This window comes from Sus scrofa, chromosome 1 (genome assembly GCF_000003025.6).
Source record: "Sus scrofa isolate TJ Tabasco breed Duroc chromosome 1, Sscrofa11.1, whole genome shotgun sequence".
Lineage (NCBI taxonomy): Eukaryota > Metazoa > Chordata > Mammalia > Artiodactyla > Suidae > Sus > Sus scrofa.
Window position 1 is genome coordinate 201,885,596 of NC_010443.5, and position 25,092 is coordinate 201,910,687.

Genomic DNA, 25,092 nt, shown 5'->3' on the forward strand with positions numbered 1-25,092 from the left:
CAAAGGCTCAAATTCCCTTTAGAGAAAATGGGGATACTACCCCATTTTCAAACCGGGTGTCATTGTCCCATCAGCGTGGGACAATAGTGCTTTCTTGGCTTTTTATTTTCTTTTAAATTTATTATTGTTTCCCATAGAGAGGAGAGACACAGGAAGACAGTCTGGATTTTATCAGCAAAATAGGAAGTGGGTCAGGAGAGTATGAATGAGATAGTGATGCCACAGGCCTGAGTGATCAGAGGGTTTTCTGAGAGTTGAGCCAAGGCTAGGGAGATGAACACCACGTGAATAAAAGAATCAGTGAAGGCCGTGGGGAGATGAGAGGCAAAGGATGTCTGATACTAGCAGAATCAGGCCCCTTGGCTGAAAAGGTGTTAGGGAAGGCTCACAACTTTCCTTGATGCATGGCTCTGGCTCTGACAGGTGAGGGTACTAATTAGGAGCGGCACACACCAGGAGCCCATGCATCCCAGGAGGCTTTGGGATGGCCTGACTGCACGCTTTGGAGGGTCAGAGTTCAGGGTCCATTCACATTCGCGAGGTTGCAACGGGGTCTGAACCCGAAGATTAGAAAGCCGGGTAAGGAGCCTGGTGAACCTTACTTGGGACTTGGGTGTGTTGGGGTCCTACCCGACCGGACCAGCCTCGCGCACGTGCGGGCCGGTTAGTCGTGGTGCAGGGCGCTCACGCCGCCCGGAACTTGGTTTTCATCTGGTGCCCATCCCATGACCTTGGACTTTTTTTTTTGTAAATTGCTCAGTGTGGAGAGGCCCCGCCCTTCCGCACTCAGCCATGGGGCCACCCCTACCGCGCTCTCTGGCGGGTGTTCCTTCCCGGACGGCGCTGGAGGGCTTGGCAACGGCGGCCCATGGGACCCGTGGAGCTGCCCGCCTGGCTGCAGCCCAGGTAGGGCGCCCGGCCGAGGCGGGAGGGGAAAAGGTGTAGAGGAGAGGCCGCCAGGGGGTAGGAGAGGGGGAGGGAGAGGGTGGTGCCCGCCCTCAGAAGCTGGGCAAGCGCCGGCCAGCGCCCCGCAACTGTATGCCCTGCACTCCTTGGGGCTGTGGACAGGTACTAGCTAAATCGGTTCTCTGGACAATCCTAGGAATAACTCTGTTACTTTCCTATTTTATAGCAGAGAAAATGGGAAGGAGAGGCTGCGTGGCCACCCTTCTTTTTGTGCGCTCTCTGCCACACCGTCTCCACTTCCCCCTCCCCCACCTGGAGCCCTTCCCTGGTTTTTCTTTACCTGCTGCAGAAACACTAACCACACGTGTAGATTTTAGGGCCTAGTTCCAGAGAAACCGATGCAATGGTATAGGGGTCGGACCTGGGATGTGTATTTTTAACCCGCGTGCCAAGTGATTCTGATGTAGTTTTGGGAGGAACTCCTCTTCCCCACTGTGTAGGGGTGCCGGAGGAAAGCCGTCATGCTGCGCTGCATCTGCTTCCCAACTTATTTGCCTTATTTCTCAGAGGTTTCACAAGACGAAAACCTTGTCTACACTGGGAGAGCCACTCTCACCGCTTTTCTGAACCAGAGGCAACACTTCAAACAGTGCTTTCTCTAACTCCCTCAAATGTGTATCTGTCATTCTTCTCTTAGTCATATCCCCAGCAAACCCATTTTAAAACGGACCTTGACTTCCTTTTTCTGGCCTGAGCAACTGAACTGCTTTCTCTTTTTGTGTGTCTGGTGAAGGAAATTGTCTGCTCTTGAAAAATGTAATAGGCAGTTGTGAGATACTGACCCCAGTCACATAATGCAGGCAAAAGTCAGGTGTGTCCAATGATTGAATTACCCACCACCTGGGAATGCCACCATCCCTGCTACCCTCTTGTAACTGTAAATTTTAGTTTTTATTCAATCAAGTTTTGCACTTAGCAAAAACACGTTGACCACAACAGGCCCTCCCTACCCCTATTTTCTTTTCAAAAATATTCAAAGCCAACTTTGCAGTGCTTACTTTTATCCTTGGGGAGTATCAAGGGTCAGGTTTTATTCAAGATGAAAGTGGATTTTTGAAATAGAACCATATTTGGCTTTAAATAAACTCAGGATGCTCACTTTAGAAGATAATGTGTGCTTTCACAATCTGATGTTGGTTAGAGGGATAACCAAATAAAAGACTGTGATATGGAATAGTTGTCTATTGCTTGCTCAGATTGTCCAGTAAGTTAGTTAAAAGACATGTGTATCATGCTGAAAGGGTAATTGTAAAGGAAGTATTTAATGCGTTTAAAGGAAGTCTTTTTCTGTATTTATTGTAGGTATAGGAAGAATGCCTATCTTTTCGTCTATTACTTACTCCAGTTCTGTGGCCACTCGTGGATATTTACAAATATGACAGTCAGATTCTTTTCATTTGGAAAAGGTAAAAAGCCAAAGCAGTTTCAGGTTTTTAACTTTTAATCCTCATTTTCACCTAGTCCTGCTTCTAATATTTTTTTTAACTTCTGTGAACTTCACCTAATGTCCTTCATGTCTCTGAAACTTAGTTACCCTATTTTTCTATAACCATACTTCTTTCTTACTGCAAACCAAACCTTTTTGGAGAAAGAGAGAGGTGATGAGGGAAAGGGATGTGGTTTTCCCCTGAATAGGTACTTCCCTTGAAAACATAGACATGGCATTGGGGTGGAATCACTTCATTCTTCATCTTTGGTTCTGCACCAAACCTTAGCAGATTTGGCGTGTTTTGAGGAAATCTATAAATTCCAGTATAACATTTCTGCAGAGAAATCAGGAATTAACCAATTCTTTTCTTGTTTTTTATTCCCCAGGTTTCAGGTAACTGGAAACTACTAACAAATGAAAGTCAAACTTTGTATTTCCCAGGCTTCTATTTGGTTCCTTTAAGGGGCAATGTTGTCCATGCTACATTTTATAGATGATGCATCACCTATATGGGAGTCATAGCATTAGTAGTTTAGGTCATAAGCTTCCTCCAGTTTCCTAAAAAGTGAAGATTTTAAATGCATTTCAGTTTAAAAAAAAAATGAATCACTAAATGACTGTCAAAATAACATTCTTTTCATGCTCCATCCCCACATGGTAAGTGTCACAGTTTACCACTGTTGCGTGACTCGACAGTTTGAGCAACTGGTTTCAGCTAAAAACAAACATGGAGAATATATCTGGGAAAAGTCATGCTGTGCTCATCAATTCAGACTTCTCTATCATAAGAAAATTAATCTACTTCTGTGGTACCATAAACTATTTTATGATGCTTTTTTCCTTGCTTCAATTCTCCAGATAAATTCTTGCCTTTGTTAAGAACCTCCAAAGATATAACCTGAGGCTTGAATTTCAACTATGACTGTTGGCAGTCCTCAAACAGAGGAAAACACACATGTTGGGAAAACTTCCTTTATATTTTTTGGAAAAAAAAAAACAAAAACCGATCACTTCTGGGCCTTGGAAGTTAGCTGTGGCCTTGAGGGCATACAATAGGTCATTCACATCATGAGTAACAAGCAATGCACTCTTTCTTTTGCCTGGCTTTTCCAGTAGGAAAAAATGGCTTAGTCAGCAGTTTCTTTCTTTCTTTCTTTTTTTTTTTTCTTTTTGCTTTTTGCGGCTGTACACTCAACACATGGAGGTTCTCAGACTAAGGATCCAATTGGAGGCCTACACCAGAGCCACACCAACGCAGGATCCAAGCCATTCTACACACCACAGTTCACGACAATGCCAGATCCTTAACCCACTGAGCGAGGCCAGGGATCAAACCTGTAACCTCATGGTTCCTAGTCGGATTTGTTTCCGCTGCGCCACAATGGGAACCCCCCCCCAACTTTTTTTTTTTTTTTTGCTTTTTATTTCTTAATTGTTATTCTGCCATTATAATTTTAGAAATTGCTTATTATTAAAGAAACACAACCAGTTTATATGGAAGGTGGGCTGAAAAGAACTATATGGGGTTCAGTCTAATTCCTGAATCAATGTATAAATCAAGTAGCTCAATCAAGCACCTGGACTAGTAACACCTGTCACCTCTCTATAGCGCTGTGTAAGTGATAATCCACAAAGAGCAATTGCAAGGCCTTAGGTAAGTGTATGAACTGCTTATGCCTCAGGAATCATTTATGAAATGGAGATGATATTAATGTCTTCCTCACACAGCTGCTGGGAAGAGAAACCTTTTGTATTTGGTAAATTATTATTCTGTGAATGATCTCTAGGGAGTAAAGACAGCAAAAACTTCCCTGGAAGTTTTCTTAACGTGGTGGGATTTCATTTAAAAATTTAAACCAACACATTTATCCTATTTAGGGGAGCATTTTTTCCCTCCCATTTTAGATCTCTCCAAATGAAGTATTTCCTTTGGGTCCTCTACAGTGGGCCCCAGTTCTAGTGTTTAAAACTCACAAAAATCCAGAAAGCACCAATTACATTTGTATGGGACATAAATGTTTGTTAAGATGTTATATGGTATTAGGGCATCATTAATGTCATTTCCATAAAGCTTCCCTGAAATCATACTTTCTCATCTCTGTTATTTTCTTGTCAATGGGTAAGCACAGCAGCTTATTTAATAAACTCACCTCCAGCCTGTTTTCACTGGTGTAGCCTAGATTCTAGCTGTAACTTTTATGTGGGCATTGCTTTATAATCTCATAAATGGGGAATAAATGCTTCAGCTTTGGACATGGGGCCTTTTTCAAGTTTTAAATTCTTTTTGGAAGAACAGCAATTAAAAAGTACAATGATATGATGTGCTTTCTTTGGTTATACCGTATTTGTAATAATTTAGTAGTCTAGGAAATTTCTCAGAGGTACAATGAAAAAAGAAGTAAGGAATTTCAGTTGTATTTGAAAGTGTTGCATAGATTTGGGTTGTGATCTAGATTTTACTTACTATGTCTGTATTTTTAATTTACTGGACATAGATTCAATGGTTGACACTTTTTATGCAATTGGACTGGTGATGCGACTTTGCCAATTGATTTCCCTGTTGGAGTTGCTGCACATATATGTTGGCATTGAATCAAACCATCTTCTTCCTAGGTTTCTACAGGTGGGTTTTAATCACATCATTTGTATTATAGAATCTGTTGCATACTTTGTTCTGTTTATATTCTCTCTTGACTTCATGGCAGGGAAAAAGCCAACCTTTGCTAATTTGCAACCCAAGTCACTAACAAGGAGAGTTCTGTGAAAAAATTACCTTATCCTAAAGCACTGCACAGTTAGAATAGCCAATTGGAAATGATGGCTATGTTCAGGGAAGTGATGCTTGTTGCTCTGTGCAACACTTCAGTGATTCTCACCTGGGAGATTTCACATCCACTTCTCACTCTCACTGTGCCATTGCCCTGGGCAGTATGGGACAGAGAAGAGGCATAGGATTGGAGCTGTTCAGACTTGGGCCTGGTGCCTGGCCCCTCTGCCCACTACTGTGAGATCATAGTACTCACTATCATTGGGCTGTTTCAGGGAAAGGACGCCATACACCTTGTCTGGAAAAGAGTAGATGATTAAAAAGGAAAAAAGTCCCCTTCATCCGTGTCTCCAGACATTTCTTGTTCATTCTGCCACTTTTACTGAATACAAATGGAAATGAGAGATTATTCATGTTTATCTAGTATAGCATTTAATCATACAGACCTTGGGATTCTGCAGACCTGGATTCAGATTCCAGTTCTACCTCTTTTTTTCAGGGCTGCACCTGTGGCATAAGAAAGTTCTCAGGCTAGGTGTCCAGTCAGAGCTATAGCTGCAGGCCTACACCACAGCCACAGCAACACCATATCCAAGCCCCATCTGTGACCTACACTGCAGCTTACAGCAATGCCAGATCCTTAACCTACTGAGCGAGACCAGGTATTGAACCTGGATCCTCATGGATACTAGTCAGGTTTGTAACTGGCTGAGCCACAATGGGAACTCCTCCAGTTCTACCTCTTAATAATTGTATGAATTTAAACAAGTCATAATTGTTCTGAACCTCATTTTTAATGTGATGTGAAAATACCATTATTTTCTGGAGTAACAGAAAATGGATGGAATGCGTTCCTAGCACTTAATTGAGAATATAGTACCTGGTAGCAGTTGCTGTTATTTTAGCTATCATTTGATTTTTCTACCATGTCTCTAGCCCTAGGTGACCATGTTTCTTTTAAAGGCAGGTTGGGAGTTTCCATCGTGGCTCAGTGGGTTAAGAACTCCACTAGTATCCATGAGGATGCAGGTTTGATCCCTGGTCTCACTCATTGGGTTAAAGATCTGGTGTTGCTGCAAGCTGCGATGTAGATTGAAGATGTGGCTTGGGTCCAGTGTTGCTGTGGCTGTGACGCAGGCCTGCAACCACAGCTCCAGTTTGATGCCTAGCCTGGGAACTTCTGTATGAAGTGGGTGTGGCCCTAAAAAAATAGAGATTCAATATAGGAAATCATTGCTGAATTAAGGCAAGAAAAAAAATTTTAAGTGCTATTTTCCATAAGGAGAAGTAAGGGTTAGGTGAGTCTATGGGCATATAAATTTAAAATGTACAGAAAAGGGTATTTATATGAGCATAATTTTAGCTATTTGTAAAATAAATTGGAAACATGGGTAAATAAATGTGACAAATTTGCACTGTAAAAATAATTAAAATATAGGAATCTAATTATATTGCCAGCATCTAGCAAAGGGCTCTAAACATACACCTTAACTTTTGCTGAATGAAAGAGTGGCATAGATCCTTGAATTAAAATTTGCTTAAAAACCGGAATTCCCATAATGGTGCAGTGGAAACAAGTCCGACTAGGAACCATGAAGTTGAGGGTTCAATCCCTGGCCTCACACTCAGTGGGTTAATGATCTGGGGTTTCCATGAGCTGTGGTGTAGTTTGCAGACGCGGGTCGGATCTGGTATGGCTGTGGCTGTGGTGTAGGCTGGCAGCTATAGCTCCGATTAGACCCCTAACCTGGGAACCTCCATATGCCGTGGATGTGGCCCTAAAATAAAAAAAAAATAAAAAAAAATTGCCTGGAAACCATAAAGTTAAAAGATGGAAATAGGAGTAAAAATCCAAGAAGCCTATCAGGGACTCAGCATTAAAAGTTTATGGAAGATTTAAAATTTTGCTTTTTCAGTTAAAGTAGAAAAATAGTGTTCATTAGGATGAAGACACTATAAGTGTTGACCTGTCAACTGTAAACTAAAAATCAGGGCAATATTTAGAGTACAAACTAATAACAGAGTCATCTGTTAGCTGGCCAAGACTTAGATGGAATTGTCTTAAATATATTTCCTTACAAAATAAAAAGGGGTTCAGATCTGTCCCAGAAGAAGCATATCGTTTAGGAATAAGACTTGGTGTTTATTGTTAACAGTTAAGATGAATATAGCATTCCATAATGCTGATTTTAGAGAATAGAATTAACAGACCAGATTAAATGAAAGTTGTATTCTATCATATGGAATTATCTTGGTTGGTGTATGTTCAGATTCATCTATAATCTGTGGCATGTTTCCTTTTGGCATACTTTTTTGGACTTTTACTTTTTTAGGCTAAATTGGTGAATATTAATTTTATGGTAAACCAGAAGTTTCAAAGTTAAAAGAGTGATGTTAATTTAGTTATTGCCAATGTAGGGAATGCCAGTGAGAAACAGGACAGGTAAATTTATAAGAAAGAAGGCAGGGCACCTTGAATATGCCTAGAAAATGTGCACATTTTTTATGCTTTCCAAAATTATATAGGCGTACCTAATAATAGAAATTATTAGACAATTTAGAATTCTGACTTGGAATTCCAGAAATTCCAGAATATTTAAGTGTGATTTTAATCACTATTAATTGAAACTGTAGTGGCTTATAGAAGTATGATCACTGTAATCAGATTATATCTTGCTCTGGTAATTGGAAAATAGCAACAAGTATACATTGACACTTTTTATTCAAAGATGAAGTGGCAAAGTCTACTGTTGATGGAGCTCAAATGATTTTTTAACTCTTTATCATTGAGAAGAATAACAAATCAGGGATCATCATAGTAGAGAAGACAATTACTGTTCTCATCTTGGACTGATTATTATCAATTTTTGTTGTGATCATTTGGCTTTCTCTTTTTATCTCATTGAGATTTTATCTATCCTCTTTAATTCATTTGCTATCTCTCCTATGGTTTTCAGAATAGACATGGTATTGGAGAAAGCTTCAAAAACACATTCATCTGGTCCAGAAGTTTCATTTTCTCCCCCGTTTCTTTATTAGCATTCTGCAGACAATTAGAAGAATTCCCTCATTTTGAGATGACTCTGAGGCCTCTACTTTAAAATAACTAAACAAAACTCTAAGGTTGTGTAATCATTCTTGGTTTTCCTGTTTCCCCATTTTTAAGTGAAGAAACTGTAGTTAAGAATGTGGCTGAGTTACTCATACAGAAATCGTAGCTGATCGCATACAGTATCTTGAAAAATGCATGGTGTCTCGCTGCTTTCAAGTAGGTTCAAAAACATATCCACACATTTGTGATGTTATTTTAACATTACCTTTGTGAGATTGCTGAGTCAGTCACAACGGAATTCTCTTTTTGGGAAGTGGTCTTCCAAAATATAAAGATAAGTAATTCCAAGAAGCAGTAACAAGTTAGCTAGTTGAGCAATTAGAGTCACATGTATCAAGTGGTTGTGGTATGTGTGTGTGTACTGTGTTTTGTTCTGTACATTTTAAAACGTTTTATATACCTCTTTATTTCAATGGTTACAGAAAAGCCATTATGATTTTCTAAAAACACAATTGCTAAAGGAAAAGGGGGGAATCTATTGACAATAAGACTATAGTAATTAAACAGAGATGTATATTTTATATATTTTTAAAAAATACACTTTAGGGGAAAAGGGCAAATCTATAACAAAAATAGTTGTTTGCAGACATGCATTTTTGGAAATAATTATACACCGTTTAAAATTATATAAGGAAATGTTTGATATTTTTAATTTATAAAATGAGAAAAGTAAAAAGAGGTCCCAAAACAGCATATAACTATTATTAAAAGTGGTAATATAAGTGAAAACTAGGCCTCTCTCCAACCCCTTGATCCCAAAGGATCTTATATATTTTGTTAGCTTTTTTTTTTTAAGTTGAATTGGAAAACTAGTTTATTTTAATAGATTTAATCAAAACAACTTAGCTTTTATGGAGTGAAAATACCACCAGGCTTGAAGTTTTGATCTTGAAGTACTTTGTTTTGACTTTGTATGGAAGCCTGAGAAAGAGATTTTTCTTGATAAAGCTTTAGGATGTTTCACCTTAAGGAGAAGGGAAAATATCCATAAAATTAACCTTTGTATCATGACATTAGGCTGATGTGCTTTTAGGAAAGGCTCAAAGTTAACCAGTTTACTCCTTTATCTTTTATTTTTTTTTTTTGTCTTTTTGCCATTTTGGGGCCGCTCCCGCGGCATATGGAGGTTCCCAGGCTAGGGGTCAAATCGGAGCTGTAGCTGCCAGCCTACACCAGAGCCACAGCAACGCGGGATCCCAGCCGCGTCTGCAACCTACACCATAGCTCACGGCAACGCCGAATCGTTAACCCACTGAGCAAGGGCAGGAATCGAACCTGCAACCTCATGGTTCCTAGTCGGATTCGTTAACCACTGCGCCACGACGGGAACTCCTTTTTTTTTTTTTTTTCCTTTATCTTTTGAGAAATGCTTGCAATGCAGAGACTTTATGTATAACTGAATTAAAATGGTTAAATTCTGCAACCTCACATTTGCATCACAATAAACACTGCCACACATGTATTCATTTTAAACAATTTTTAAAAAAGCTATGAATCGAAAACACTGGGAATTATTGCCCCCAAATTATCATGCCTGCAGAAATTCCATTTGTGAGCCCAAATTGCAAGAACCATTTTTTATTTTTACTGATATCATTTCCTATTTCTGATAAGGACAATAGGGGTCTGCTTGTCAAAAATTATTTTGGAGATTTCACAGTCATAGATTATTCTGAGAAGAAATTGAAGGAAATCCCCAAGGAGAGTGTGTTAAAACTAAACCCTTTTAGGAAAATAACCAAATTTCATCCTAATTTCTTTTTACCAGTGAAGCAGGTGCTTTGCATTGTTAGATTGAATTATCTTTTTTTCTCCATAAAATCATATAGATTTTCTCTCCAATTTTGAGTTGGGAACAGGTTTATATTGTTAAAATTGTGCTGAAGATAGGGTCATGCTCATTCTCAAAACTTTGGTGCTTCCTGGGAATGAATTATATATACAGATTCACTCTGTAAGTACAATTTTTTATTTTCTCTGATTTTTTTGCATTTGATCAGTGAAGTTCTTTCATGTGATAGTTACAAAGCTATGGTAACAGTATGATTTTAAAGATACTGAGAGTAAACTTTTTATTCACTGATAGTCTTGATTATCTTTGTAGGAAAATATATTTTCCTGTAGATACACTTATCCCTACATTAAATCACATTTATTTTTATTCCACTATAATTACTTAACATAAAAGTTAAATAACTTAACCAAGATCACATAAATTGTAAATGGTGGAGCAAAAATTTGGATTTGGGCTATTTGTCCTAAATTCTCAGTTCTTATGCTGCATTTGTTTATTATCTATCTCACAAAGTAGGACAAATACCACAAGGGCTGTAACTTGGTTTAGTTCACAGGGCTATATGTCCTGGAATTCAGAATAGTGAGCTCAATAAATAGCTACTGATAGATGGAAAAAATAAATAAAAATATATAAATCATATTTAAATGCTTTTGTCTTACAGAAGAAAATAATTGATGATTTTTGAACAATATTGCTTCAATATTGTTTGACCAGAACAATGTTGCTTCTGAAGTTCTCAACAAAAGTTCACAGAATTCAAATAGTTTGGGTTATCCTTTTAGAAATATAATAGTCTTTGTGGCTAAAACTAATTTATTTTTAAGAGTCCAGAAATTCTCTCTGTAGTTGAAGTATGATTTTTTCCCCCTCGATAGTTTATAACAAATTTGCTAGCTGCCATTTATAATGTAACCACTTAATTTTAGACATTGCTTAATCTGGAGTTCAGGATTCCCAAATAGGACATAAAAATGTAAAGTATTTTTGTTTTATAGTTACCATATTTTTGAGTTGACCACATTACCACCATGTTTAATTTGGCCTAAGTTACAGTGTTTTTACTGTGCTTTTATTCTGCCTGTTTTGAGTTGTACAAAACAAGACCATTGATTAGCAAGTATCATGTTCTCATAGGATTGTGTAAAATGACAAAGTGCTAAGTTTTTCCAAGTGTAAAGCTTCAAATAACTGGTCAAACAATCATATATAAAGAAAAGTAATATATTTTTAAAGTCTGGTCTTCAAAATTGTTTTTGGTGTTGACTTAGAAGATCAAGGAGGTTCTTGTTTTAAGGTTTAACTTTTGAAAAGAGGCTTTTTAATTTTTTTTGAGACTAGACTATAACCTGGATATTAGATGATGGAGTAGCCCATAAAATCACAAAGGTGAAAATGTCTTAGTGTTTCAGAAGGGATTTAGAATCATGTTTAAATTTTGATTCCATATCTTTAGGCAAATCATTTTCACGTTGTTAAATGCAGTGTCCTTTATAAAAGATAATAAGAATAGCACTTCTTAGGGTTGTTTTAGAGTTTAAATGAGAAGGCGTATTTGAAACCTGGTGCAATATAACCAAGGAATTTGGCTTTTTACCAATTTAAGAATATCTCTACCTAAATTCTCCTATTGTATTGCCATGGAATGGTCAAGTTAGAGTTAAATAATCATCAGATAATTTGTTCATTAGACTGACATTGTATGGGGGGAGGGTATTCACACACCCTCACGTATGTATGTGGTCGTGTTTTTTGCGGGGGAGCATGATGATTACTGACTTCTATGCAAGCGGGACCACATCACTAACGTGCAGTCCCTCAAGTGATGACTTTCAACAGGGTGAGTTTCATTGTGCATTTACAGTCTCTCTTTTAGATTTTCCTCTCCCTATTCATCAGCTATGGGGCAGCCTAACTAACATCAGGGATTGCTTAAAACTCTGGAAACCAGGAGACTTGGGGTATATATGTTTCCAGGTCTGCCATTGGTTTGGGCAAGTCACTTACTTTCTCTGGTTCCCAATTTCCTTATTTGTAAAAAGGTGGGGTAGGGCAAGTCTCTAGCAGGGCGCCTAGAGATCCATTTTGTCAAAAGGTAGCTGATGTTTTCTCTTTCAGTAGTTAGCCATGTAATTAGAAAATATGTTGTGCATATGGATTCATGTGTATTTCTCCTGAGGTTTTTGTCCAAAACTAGATGATTTTCCTAATTAGTAGGCACTGATCAAATGTAAGATTAGGTGGTACCTAAGTACTTGTTTGCTGCTAAGTTCTTGTATCTGAAGGCTGCTAGATGTCATGACAGCAAGCTTGGATCATTCAGTAATTATCACTGCAGTTAAGTCTAATTCACGATATAAATATAGTTAAATCAAGAAACTAGGGCATTGTAACAGAAGACTGGCAAAAGAAAAATAGTCATGTAGTAACTTCCACTGATTGACTAAGGTTTGAATCATATCTAATTTCCTTAGCCAAGCAAGGACCCTCTTGACTCACCAATGTGGTTATAAAGACGCTGATATAGTTTCTACATATGGATTTCTGATCATGTGGCCCAATGTTGGCAAATCTTGGATTTCTCTGCACTAGGTGATTTTCCAGGACTAACAGCCTATGATTCTAAGTAATAGGTTTCCGAGTCTTTTTTCTTCATCTGTTTTAAATATAAAGAGTGCTATTGAAAAATACAAAGCAGTCCTCCTCTTTCCTTTATAACTAATATTGCTCAATTTCAGGTAATTTTTTTCCTTTGCCCATTGTGGGGAAGGTAAAATGTGCTATTAAGAAAAAACAGGGAGTTCCTGTCGTGGCGCAGTGGTTAACGAATCCGACTAGGAACCATGAGGTTGCGGGTTCGGTCCCTGCCCTTGCTCAGTGGGTTAACGATCCGGCGTTGCCGTGAGCTGTGGTGTAGGTTGCAGACGTGGCTCGGATCCCGCGTTGCTGTGGCTCTGGCGTAGGCCGGTGGCTACAGCTCCGACTCGACCGCTAGCCTGGGAACCTCCATATGCCGCGGGAGCAGCCCAAGAAATAGCAACAACAACAACAACAACAAAAAAGACAAAAAAAAAAAAAAAAAAAAAGAAAAAATGCAGAATGTACAAAGCATATTAATACAACATAAGATCACATATTATATTTAGATTAGAAAGAGGAATGTATATTTGGAGGCCAGTAATTGGAGCTAAGCCATGTGTGCATTCTCAGTGATTTGTAAATGCTTGCTGACTTGAAAAAAATGAATCTGTTGAATTCTTTTCATTTTCTACTAGCTTATAAGGGTTAGGATGGTATTATTTCCCTTCCCCTTCTCCCCTGCCCTCACCTTTTTCAGCACCCCCAAAAAAACCTCACTAAGGTGGCCTCCCCATTGGATGCAATGGAAATTTCTCAGCCTGTCATTCAAAACTCTTCACAACCCAGCCCCCAACATATTTTCAATTTTATCTCCTATGATTCCCTTCTCTGCATCTCCCTCCAGGGGTTCTCATTACTCCCTAACACATCCTGCCTTTTCACACCACCATCTCTTTGCGCTGGCTGCTCCTCAGATGCCCATTCTCCTATTTAGGGTACCTAAAACCAACCCCCCATTCTTCAAGATCCAGCTGAAATGTTGCCTGTCTCCATAAAGCTCTCTGAATCCTTTGCCCAGACAGGTATCTCCCTCACCTGTTGCTCCCATACATAGCCCGTTAAATGACAGCATTATTCACAGTGTGTTATAGCCACTGCCCCACGTGTTCCTACCAGTGCTACCCTTGTAGCAAGGACCATGCTTTCATCACATATGTAATCTTAATGTCTAATACATAGTGGACATTTAATAAAAGCTTGTCAAAGTGAGTAAAAACATGTGTGCATATATCCCAAGAAGGGACATGCCCTGATTCACATAAAACATGTTACCTTTTTATTCATTACATTTAATTTGGAAAATACAGAAAAACAAAAAGGAGCATCATAACCCTACTCCCCCAGAGATCATATTAATTGTGTAGTATACATATTTATGGTTAAAACATACTTTTAAAAGGAACTCTGGTTTTTAAAATTAGAAATTACCTACATGCTTAACAGATGATTCTGATTTTAAACTTTGCTATTTCTTTGTTAGCTCACCGAGAGAATAATCATCCTCTTTGTGGTGATCACCAGTCAAGAGGAAGTCCAAGAGAAATATGTTGTGTGTGTTTTATTCATCTTTTGGAATCTATTGGATATGGTTAGGTAAGGAGGCAAAATAATCTCTTAAAGTCAAATTGCTTTCTACAGTGAAACCTGTAATAGCTGCTTACATTTGGTTACTCTGAATGAGACAGAAATATATAACCTCTTTTCAAATTATTTTATCTTGATATGGAAATGTATTTTTAGTGCTTTCCATAATGGGCATATCAAAGATAATGAAAAACCTACCATGGTATTACAAGAGCAATCAGTGCATTCAGGTTCCCAGCAGAAGACTTGGCAATACACCAATTTGGAATAAACCTCACAGCTGTTTGCTAATGAAAGGCATTCCTTGCAATTGCTCTGGTATATGTTACTGGTAATAAGCAAAGCAAGACTTTTATTATACCATAGTCACAATTTACAAAGTTGGTGTCTTTGAATTCAAGAATATTTTAAATATAGAGCCACATCTCTCTGGGAAAAAAACACACCTCCACAACATAATTGTATGCAATTCTATCAGGTTCCAGTAACTGAAATTCTTTCATGGACTCACTGGGAATCTTTGGACCTCAGGCTAAGAACCTCTGTTCTAGATTGTATTATGTTTCCTTCTCTTTCTAAAACTTCCATTGAGATAAACCTAGTGTATCTCTACCAGCAGTATTGTGAAACAGCCCCCTTTGATCAGTGGTTCATTTGGGGAAGGCTGCTAATGGCTCCTTTAGCTTTCACAAGTGAGAACTACCCCTCTTGCTTGAAAGATCTGGACATGGATTGTTAACAAAAGAACCCTAGCATTTTAGCACAGGTTATTTAAATTCCTTATTTATTGTATTGTCAATAACTTAGCTGAGTTAAGATATTCTAAATAGAGTGAATCAAAATGAAATATTTTATTGAATTAAAATAACTATAATTCTTTGTTATATATAACTCAGTCATTTCTCACTTTTAACTGAAAGATTTGTGGACTTCTGGAAAACCTTAGGGATTTTTTGTAGCCCATGCCTTTCTGTTTATGAGACATGGAGCCTCATATGGGACTGTGGCTTTCTGACATTTTAATTCTCTGGTATGCCCAACTCTTTTAAGTGTTGATTCCATCTCAGGTAAGCTCAGCAGAGGCCATCAGAAAACAAAGTGGCTTTGGCATTGAGAATGGTATCATGATGTGTTGGAAAGACTTTGGGGCACAGAAGTAGAAGATCTCAGGATGAACCTCACGTCCACTACTGACGTGCTCTATGGTCTTGGACAAATCACATAACCTTAAAAAATAATAGCAATACGATAATTTATGTACCTTAATATTTAAATTCTTTTAAAGTATACAATTTGCAGATTTTAGTATTTTCAGAGTATTTTCATGTGTAACCATCACCACTGTCTAATTTGAGAACATTTTCATCAAAAAAGCCCCAAACCCAATAGCATTCATGCCCTATTCCCTCCTCCTCTCAATGCCTGGCAACCACTAACATATTATGTGTATGTATTTGCCTATTCGGGACGTTTCATATAAATGGAATAATATTTTTGCCTTTTGTGACTGGCTTCTTTCACTTTGCATAATGTTCTCAAGCTTCATCCATGTTGTAACAGCTGTCAGATTTTTTTTTAAGACTGAGTAATATTTCATTATAATGATATATTGATTCTTATTCATTTCTCTGTTGATGGACATTTGGGTTGTTTCTACTTTTTGATCATGAGGAATACTGCTGTGAACATCCATGTAGAAGCTTATGTGTATACATGTGTTTTCATTTCTTTTAACCTAGGAATGAAATTCCTAAGTACTTATTAACCTTTTTGAAACTCTTTTTTTTTTCTCTGTAAAATGGGGGTAGAATTATCTTCCCAATTTACCCTAGAATGACTTTTTGAAAAGAACTTCCTCAACCTGATAAAAGCATCTATGAAAATTCTATAGCTAATGTGTTTCAAAGATTAGAAACAAGACAACAATGACCACTCTTGCCTCTTCTAGTCAGCATTGTACTGAAATTCTAGGCACAGCAGTTAGGTAAGAAAATAATGTAAAAACGCATCCACATTGGAAAGAAAGGAGTAAAATTATGTCTGTTGGCAGATGATAGCACCTTGCATATTAAAAATCATAAAGAGTTCATTAAAATATTAGAATAAGCTAGTTCAGCAAGGTTGTAGAATATAAAATTAATATATATAGTTGACCCTTGAACAACATAGGTGTTAGGAGTGCTAACACTCTGCACAGTTGAAAATCCTCATGTAACTTAAAGATGGTCCTTTGTGCAGGATTCCTTTTTTTTTTTTTTTTTTTTGTCTTTTGTCTTTTGTCTTTTTTGTTGTTGTTGTTGTTGCTATTTCTTGGGCCGCTCCCGCGGCATATGGAGGTTCCCAGGCTAGGGGTTGAATCGGAGCTGTAGCCACCGGCCTACGCCAGAGCCACAGCAACTCAGGATCCGAGCCGCGTCTGCAACCTACACCACAGTTCACGGCAACGCCAGATCGTTAACCCACTGAGCAAGGGCAGGGACCGAACCCGCAACCTCATGGTTCCTAGTCGGATTCGTTAACCACTGCGCCACGACGGGAACTCCAGGATTCCTTTTTATCTGCAGTTCTGCATCTAGATTCAACCAGATCCAGATAATGTAGTTCTATATTATTTACTATTGAAAAAAGTCTGCATATAAGTGGACCTGCATGCTTCAAACCTGTGTTGTTCAAAGGTCAATGGTACAAAAATTCATTGTATTCTACACATTTACAATGCCCTATCCTAAAATAAAGAAAACAATTCCATGTTCAATAACATCAAAAATAAAGTATTTAGACATAAATTTAACAGAAGATGTGACAAACTTATGCACTGAAAACTATAAAACATTGTTCAGAGAAATTAAAGAAGATCTAAATACATGAAAAGATATCCCATGTTTATGGGTTGAAGACTTAATGTTGTTAGATGGAACACCATTCAAACTGATCTACAGATTCAATGCAATTCCTATTAATCCCAGCTGGCTTCTTTGCAGAAATTGAGAAGCTGATCCTAAAACTCATCTGGGAACCCAGAATAACCAAAACCGTCTTGAAAATAGAAGAACATAGCTGGAAGATTCACACTTCCCAATTTCAAAAATTACTGTAAATCAAGAGTATAAGACAGACATAAGGACATATCATGGAATAGAACTGACAGTCCAAAGATAAACTCTCATGTTTATGGTCAATTGATTTTTGGCAGGATGCCACATGCAAAAGAATGACCTTGGATCCTTACACCATGTACAAAAATTAATTCAAAATGGATCAAAAACCTGAATATAAGAGCAAAAACTATAAAACTCTTGGGAAAAAAAATCATAGTAAATCTTTGTGACCTTGGATTTGACAATGGGTTCTTAGATTTAATACCACAAACCCAAGCAACAACAAAAAAGATACATTGGACTTTACCGGAAGTAACTTTCAAACATATGAAAAGATGTTTACTTACTCTTCTAATAAGGGAAAAAAATCAAAGTAGTGAGAAACCATTTTTCACTTATATTGGTAATGAACAAAAAGTTTGGTAACATGCCATGTTTGGTGAGCACTTGCACTGCTGATGTATATATACACGTAGATAAGCATATGCAAGAGTATTTCGGAAAGAACAGATAAGAAATTGGCGTTAGTCATTGCCTCTGAGGAGTGGAATTATGGTCCTGGAATTTGAGAAAGATTTTCTTTTCTGCATTCAGAAACTGTTTTCAAGGTTTTGGATCTTGCACTTGCCTGCTCCAGTAGTTCTAAATATCACCCCTGTACCAGCGGCACCAGCATCACCTGGAACTTGTTCGTCATACAAATTCTAAGGACCACTGAATCAGATGCTCTGGAGATAGGGCTAGCAGTTTGTGCTTTAGCAAGCCTTCTAAGGGGTTCTGATGTATGTGTAAACTTGAGAAACACTGCCTAGTCAGAGAACAATAGATGTTGACTACTTTGTCAATTAGAAAGGCAGGTTTAAAACTACGTTCTGTACCCAAACAAGCTCTTAAGGCAAATTCTTTAATTAATTTCACAAACTGGCCCATTTAAAAAATAATAATTCCCTAGATATTTATAAGCCTGCTGGTCTAAAACTTAGCTGCTACGTAAAATGGGCCTGGCTTCTTGGATGAAACTGAAGTCACTCTTTAAGGAAATTTGTAACTATAATATGCTGGGGTGTAAGAGTTACATTTTTCTCTCTTCACCTCCATGGTTATTGGTGATCCACCTTATGAGACAAGCCAGATAAGATGGTTCCTCCCTCTCCATTTTTTACATCTCTCCTGCTTACATTACAGGAAATAAATTAAGGAATTTGCACTCCCTCCACTTTTATCTGAGTATTTAATTATACAGTAAGATATTTTCTTCTGTTATTTTTCAGACATTGGCCTCAAATGATATTTATGAGCGAACTTGTTTCCTTTCAGGTACACTTACAGCATGTTATCGGTCATAGGAATATCCTATGTTGTCTTGACATGGCTCAGTCAAACACTTTGGATGCCAATTTATCCTTTGTGTGTTCTTGCTGAAGGTAAGGAAAGAGTGACTTGCTGTATTGCTTACTGACAAAAGCAATCTAGTTATAATAGTTCACAGAACTTTTTGATGATTAAATTACTATTTTGCTACTGTTCAGCTGACTCAGTGCTATCTTTCCTGGCATACTTCCCTTGATGACAAGAAACAAAGCATTAAAAAGCAAAGTTAGAAGGGGAAGCAACTCTGCACAGTAGACAAAATATTGCATGAGGAATGAGGACATTTGACTATAGGCCTTTAATTTCATTAACTCACTATGTGAGTCTTGGGTAAATCATTTAGCCTAAGTCTGTTTACACATCTGAAAGGGGTTTAACATTAGTGACTCAGTGATTACTTGTAATGCATAGAAACTCAGTTCCTCCTAGCCTTCCCATTTACCATCACCATTCAGCCCACTCTCTGCCAGTTAACTTTACTTTGAGATCAGTGATCAGTTTCTCAGGGAAGCATTCTTCAATTTCCTCATTTATGTCAAGTACCATGAATCTAGTACAGTACCATGAATCTCTTTTGTACGACCTATCTTAGTTGTAATTAGACATTTGTGGATTCTTTGATTAGTGTCTGTTTCCGTGTTTATCCTCTAAGCTCCATGGGGATATGCAGTTATCTTTGTTTCTTCCTACTTTTCTCTTATGCACCTAGTATGCATGCTCAATAACCACTACATGATTTATTAAATACAGTATGAAGTAAGTTAATTACTTAGCCTAAATGTAAACCTAAAGCTTAAAATCGAATAATTAAAACCATCGATTTGCAAAGAGCTTGAGGATATTTGGGGAATATATGCTTCCTTCGGTAGTAGATTTGGCCGACTGGTAGGGAACTCTGAAACAGACATGATAAAAGTTTTTGAAAACTGAAGGCATAAAGAAATTGAGGGCACATGTTAAGGTAACTAAGGGAAAATATATAGAAACAAATTTAACATAAAATGATTGTGATGTTAGCAATAATTGTAAAGTATGTACAGTATAACCACATGTTTTCCATCTATCAATGACCAGAGAAAAGGAGCTTATATTAGAGTAAATCATATTAGATATAAAATCTGTTTTGTTTTCAAAAGAAAGAATTATGAGATAGACTACACCAAAACAATCTAGAGAATAATGTTGTTTTTTTTTTTTTTTTCTTTTCGCTTTTTAGGCTGCACCAGTGGCATATGGAACTTGCCAGGCTAGGAGTTGAATCTGAGCTACAGCTTCCTGTCTACACCACAGCTCATGGCAATGCTGGATCCCTGACCCACTGAGCGAGGCCAGGGATCAAACCTGCATCCTCATGGATACTAGTCAGATTCATTTCTACTACACTACAATAGGAACTCTAAGAGAATAATCTTAAAAACCATAAAAAAATGGGTTGCCCATTTCTTTGAGAACAAAATTCCTCACTGATTGAAACATATATTAAGTACATTTATTTGTTATACAATATGAAAAATACTGTAAAGAATATGTAAAGGAATAAAGTAAAAATATGACTAATATTTTCCTAAAAATAAGGAATGAGTAAATATATAGGAGGCTTTTCTACTCTCTTTATTCCATGATTGTAAGCCTTTTCCTTTCTAGGAAGCCATAAAATGCATATTCTTTTATTGAAATTAGATTCATAGACTTATTCTTGCAATTAAAAAAGCAAAGTATATCTAGAAAAATTTTGGAAGCATATGTAACAAAACGTCAATCATTAATTCTGGGTGGTGGGATATAGATGACTATAATTTTATCTTTATATGTTTCTTAATATTTCAAATGTCCCAAAGTATAAAAACATGTTTAGAAAACCTACTTGAATTTTGATCATTCTTGTATCTTTTAATAACTATAGTTTCCCATCAGATAATATAATAGAAAAACCAACTTCATTTGTTTTTCTATTATAGAATATAATATATATATACAATATGTGTAGTATGCTGTGTACTATATATGTAATATATATAGTATGCTCTCTTTATATGCAGTATATATGTGTGTGTGTGTGTATACACACATATACATACTGATAAAATGCCAGAGACTTAGGTGCTGCCTATGGAAATCTTAGATGGTGGGCTTTGGGGTCACTTGCAGACTCTGTGCTGATGGTTTTAACAGGTATGGGCGCCTGACTTTTCCTACATCTTTTTTTAAAAGGAAAAATTGTAATTTTAGACTCACAGTAAGTTGTAAAAATAATACGTTATTATACTGTACCCTTAATTCAGCTTACCCTAATGATAAGATCTTATATAATCACAGTACATTACCATATTATTCCATGAGATGTTATAAAAAACATGGAATACAGTTTCATAGAATATCCACCTCTTTATCTGCCACCAGCCTCCTCCCTCAAAATAATTTAGGCCAGCATTTCTCATAGCTTTATTCAGAATTTTTGTTAAGTACTACTGGGGACAGGGAAGAAGGAGGGGATATAATAAGACCAGTTAAACTGAGGAAACATTGGATAAAACTAGTTTCTTTATTGCCGAACCTTCCAGAATCTTGACTATACCAGTGTGTGTTGTGAAACTCCAAGAGGAAAATATATGAAGCATCATCTATATTCATTTGTTTATCACCCCTATTTGTAGCTAAGGGTACAGGTATTTTAAGATATCACTTTAGGTACAAACTACTATGTATAAAATAGATAAGCTACAAGGATATATATATTGTACAGCACAGGGAATATAGCCAATATTTTATCACTATAAGTGGAGTATAACCTTTAAAAATTGTGAATCACTTCTTTGTACACCTGAAACATATATTGTACATCAACTATACTTCAGTTAAAAAAAAAAGAAAAGAAATGTTAAGTATTTCTCTGTAGGCATAGTAAAGTAAAAGATGGACAAAAAAATTCAAGAAATCACACTGCTATAACGGCCTTGCCAAACTGATCATCAGCGCATTTCTATATCAGACTGTAGCTTTGGCAAAATGATTCAGCAATTATCACAAAATTTTCATTGATAAATTCAGAATCTCCTTCAACTATGCAGACATATATACACAGGGAGGGAAACCTTCATGATTCCTTCTTTTTTCTTTAAACAGCATTTGCCGTCTATCAGTCACTGCCTTATTTTGAATCATTTGGCACTTACTCCACAAAGCTGCCCTTTGACTTATCCATTTATTTCCCATATGTGCTGAAAATATATGTTATAATGCTCTTTATAGGTAAGTGACTTCTCTCTTTTGTTTTGGTTTTGCATTCATCCTGTGCTTTTTGGTTTATGCTGCCATCTACCTTAATAGAAAAGTCTGTAAACATGGGAGAGATGGAAGCCTGACACAATGAACTAGATCTTTTTAGCAAAGCATTTAGAAGTTATAATGCTTTTTGCAGGACATCATGAGATCAGATATATCACTGTTTGTACTATATGAAGAAGAACAGTTTTACTAGCAGAAAATGTATCTGCTTTGTGTATGAAATATAGAAATTTTCAGCACAAACTCAAGTACCTACAGAGAAAATCTAGATGTCAAACTAAGTAAGCTTGGCTGTTTCTGGATTTCCCGTTTATATCTGTTCTGCTTCCTGTTTGTTTGGCTTTATGTACTAATACTTCCTAGCAGACAAGTGGGAATAGATGCCAAAGACTCAAGAAAAATATGTGGAACAAAAACTTAGAGTAGAGAAAATTTGATCAGTTAATTAATTTGTCCAGAAAAATTGGGAAACAGAATTCTGTTGTTAAATTTTAGTTGCTCCACCTCTAACCTTCACAAATTCTCTAGATAATTATTCTAGAAGGTAACAACTATCAGGTAGGTAGGAGCAACACATAAAAGAGAAGACAAATGTAAAACTTTAGGGAAAATGAGAGAGCCCTCCTCCCCTTAAAGAAAGGGCCAAGTTCTTTCCCTTCAAGAAACAGAACGGGAGTTCCCATTGTGGCACAGTGGAAATGAATCCCACTAAGAACCATGAGGTTGCAGGTTCAATCCCAGGCCTTGCTCAGCGGGTTAAGGATCCGGCATTGCCGGGAGCTGTGGTGTAGGTCACAGACGTGGCTCAGATCTGGCGTTGCTATGGCTCTGGTGTAGGCTGGCAGCAACAGCTCCGATTCGACCCCTAGCCTGGGAACCTCCATATGCCGCAGGTGTGGCCCTAAAAAGACAAAAAACAAAAACAAAAACAAACAAACAAAAACCAGTAAGATGAGTTTGCCTTACTTCTTCTGCAGAAAAGCTGGACCCTCTTTTAAGTATTGGCCTTCTTTGCATTTCCCTTTCAAGTGTCTTCTCCCTGGACTCTAGGCAGTGCTCTGTATCAAAACCACGGTTCTTTCCAGAGAGATGGTTAAGCAGTCATTTTTTTGCCACTTTCTTTTCCACATTAGGTATGTATTTTACCTACAGTCATCTTTACTCAGAAAGAAGAGACATCCTCAAAGTCTTTCCCGTTAAAAAGAAGAAAATATGAAGCATGGCAAACTGATGGGACATCAGAAAAGAGAGGCTTTTGGATTCAACTATAGTAAACATGACATAGGAAGTATTCTGGTGGAAAAATACCTGGTATTTAACCAAAATCCATGATGTGAAATAATTGCACTCCTCCTCACAGTGGTCTATATTTCTCACAGTGGTCTATATTTCTCACACATTGTTTTTAGTATGTATACTCCTCACAAACCTGTTTCACCAAAGCTGTGGATTGTATACATGTTAAGTGTATATTGTGCGAAAGCCTGATTATTTTTCTGTAAAGCTAATCAGAAATAGAATTTTTAACTGGAATAGATTCATTTAAACCAAGAAACCAAAGTTGGTAACCTGAATTACATATATTTCTTTTCACTTCTGAATTCCCAAGTAGCAGCTAGTCTGTGGGAGGGGAGCGATGTGAAATATGTTCTGCAATTTTTTAGAATAACCTATTTTATAGACAGATGTCACTTTTCCAGAATTAATACCCATCCTAAACAGAAGACACACTTAGAAAATTAAATATTCTTCCAAATCCTGAAAGAGTACTTGTTAATGTTACACAAGTTATTTGGGCTTTGATGGCTTAAAAGAGGACCCTGATGAAAACAGAATAGAACTTTGGTAAATACTGCCCCATATTCCTTTTAAAAAAATTAATCAAGCTGTGTACATACCTTACAGGATGATAGAATGTACAAAAATATAGTAAATCAGAGTTCCCATTGTGGCTCAGTGGTAACAAACTCAACTAGTATTTATGAGGATGCAGGTTCAATCCCTGGCTTTGCTCGGTGGGTTAAGGATGATTGTTGCCGTGTGCTGTGGCCTGGAGCTGTGGTGTGGGTCACAGATGTGGCCTAGATCCCGCATTGCTGTGGCGGTGGCTAGGCCATCAGCTGTAGCTCTGAGTGGACCCTTAGCCTGGAACTTCCATATGCTGTGGGTGGCCCTAAGAAGAAGAAAAAAAAAAAATCAAGTCCTACTGATTTTTTGATTGGATTGTTTTTTAATGTTGACTTGTATGGACCGTTAGTAAATAGTTTGGATTTTAACCCCTTGCTGTCACATCATTTGCAAAAGAAGCACTTATTTAAAGGAAGCAAGAAAGTTGAGAACTAGTAATGCTTCAGATTATTTATTATTGAATTATTGTTAATTGCTTTAAGTCACATGTAAGTCTTTACAGTTTTGAAAAGTGCTCATTTCTTTGAAGATCTAAAATATATGTGAATAATTGACGAATAGAATAATTTTTCTACTTGAGTATATCATTCACTTTTCTTGAGAGAATCATAGACCCTTATTATCCAATAACTATATAAAAAGGGTACTAAATATTTTGTGACAGTAAGAACCAGGTAATAAAAATGTAATTATAAAAAAAATGGGTAGGAGTTCCTGTTGTGGCTCAGTGGTAATGAACTAGTATCCATGAGGATGCAAGGTTCAATCCCTGGACTCGTTCAGTGGGTTAAGGATCCAGCATTGTCATGAGCTGTGGTGTTGGCTGCAGATGCAGCTTGGATCCCGCGTTGCTGTGGCTGTGATGTAGGCCAGCAGTTATAGCTATGATTCGACCCCTAGCCTGGGAACTTCCATTTGCCACGTGTGCTGCCCTAAAAAAGCAAAAAAAAAAATAAAAACAAACCAAAAAATCACAAAAAACTGGATAATCTTACTTCCACTAAATAAAACATTTGATAAAAAGCAATTGAATATTAATGATAATTAATATCTTTATAAATTTCATATATTTGGTATTTTAAAATAAGTATTAAAATTATCCTTTTAAGAAGCTACACTTTGTTTTTGTTTTGCTTT

At 37.2% G+C, this 25,092-nt stretch overlaps 1 protein-coding gene across 3 annotated transcripts; it reads left to right on the forward strand.

Annotated features, from left to right (window-relative positions):
- Positions 279–25,072, forward strand: HACD4 (3-hydroxyacyl-CoA dehydratase 4). Of its 3 annotated transcripts, none has more exons than XM_021063076.1 (7): positions 279–579; positions 2,269–2,372; positions 4,891–5,018; positions 14,190–14,302; positions 18,709–18,815; positions 21,886–22,011; positions 23,181–25,072. In XM_021063076.1, exons 2-7 carry the CDS (start codon positions 2,342–2,344, stop codon positions 23,261–23,263), a joined length of 588 nt encoding a protein of 195 aa, XP_020918735.1. In that variant the 5' UTR covers positions 279–579; positions 2,269–2,341; the 3' UTR covers positions 23,264–25,072. The 3 variants fall into 3 exon arrangements, with proteins under 3 accessions (XP_020918735.1, XP_003121932.2, XP_020918744.1); XM_003121884.6 differs by lacking the exon at positions 279–579 and adding an exon at positions 741–906; XM_021063085.1 differs by lacking the exons at positions 279–579; positions 21,886–22,011 and adding an exon at positions 752–906.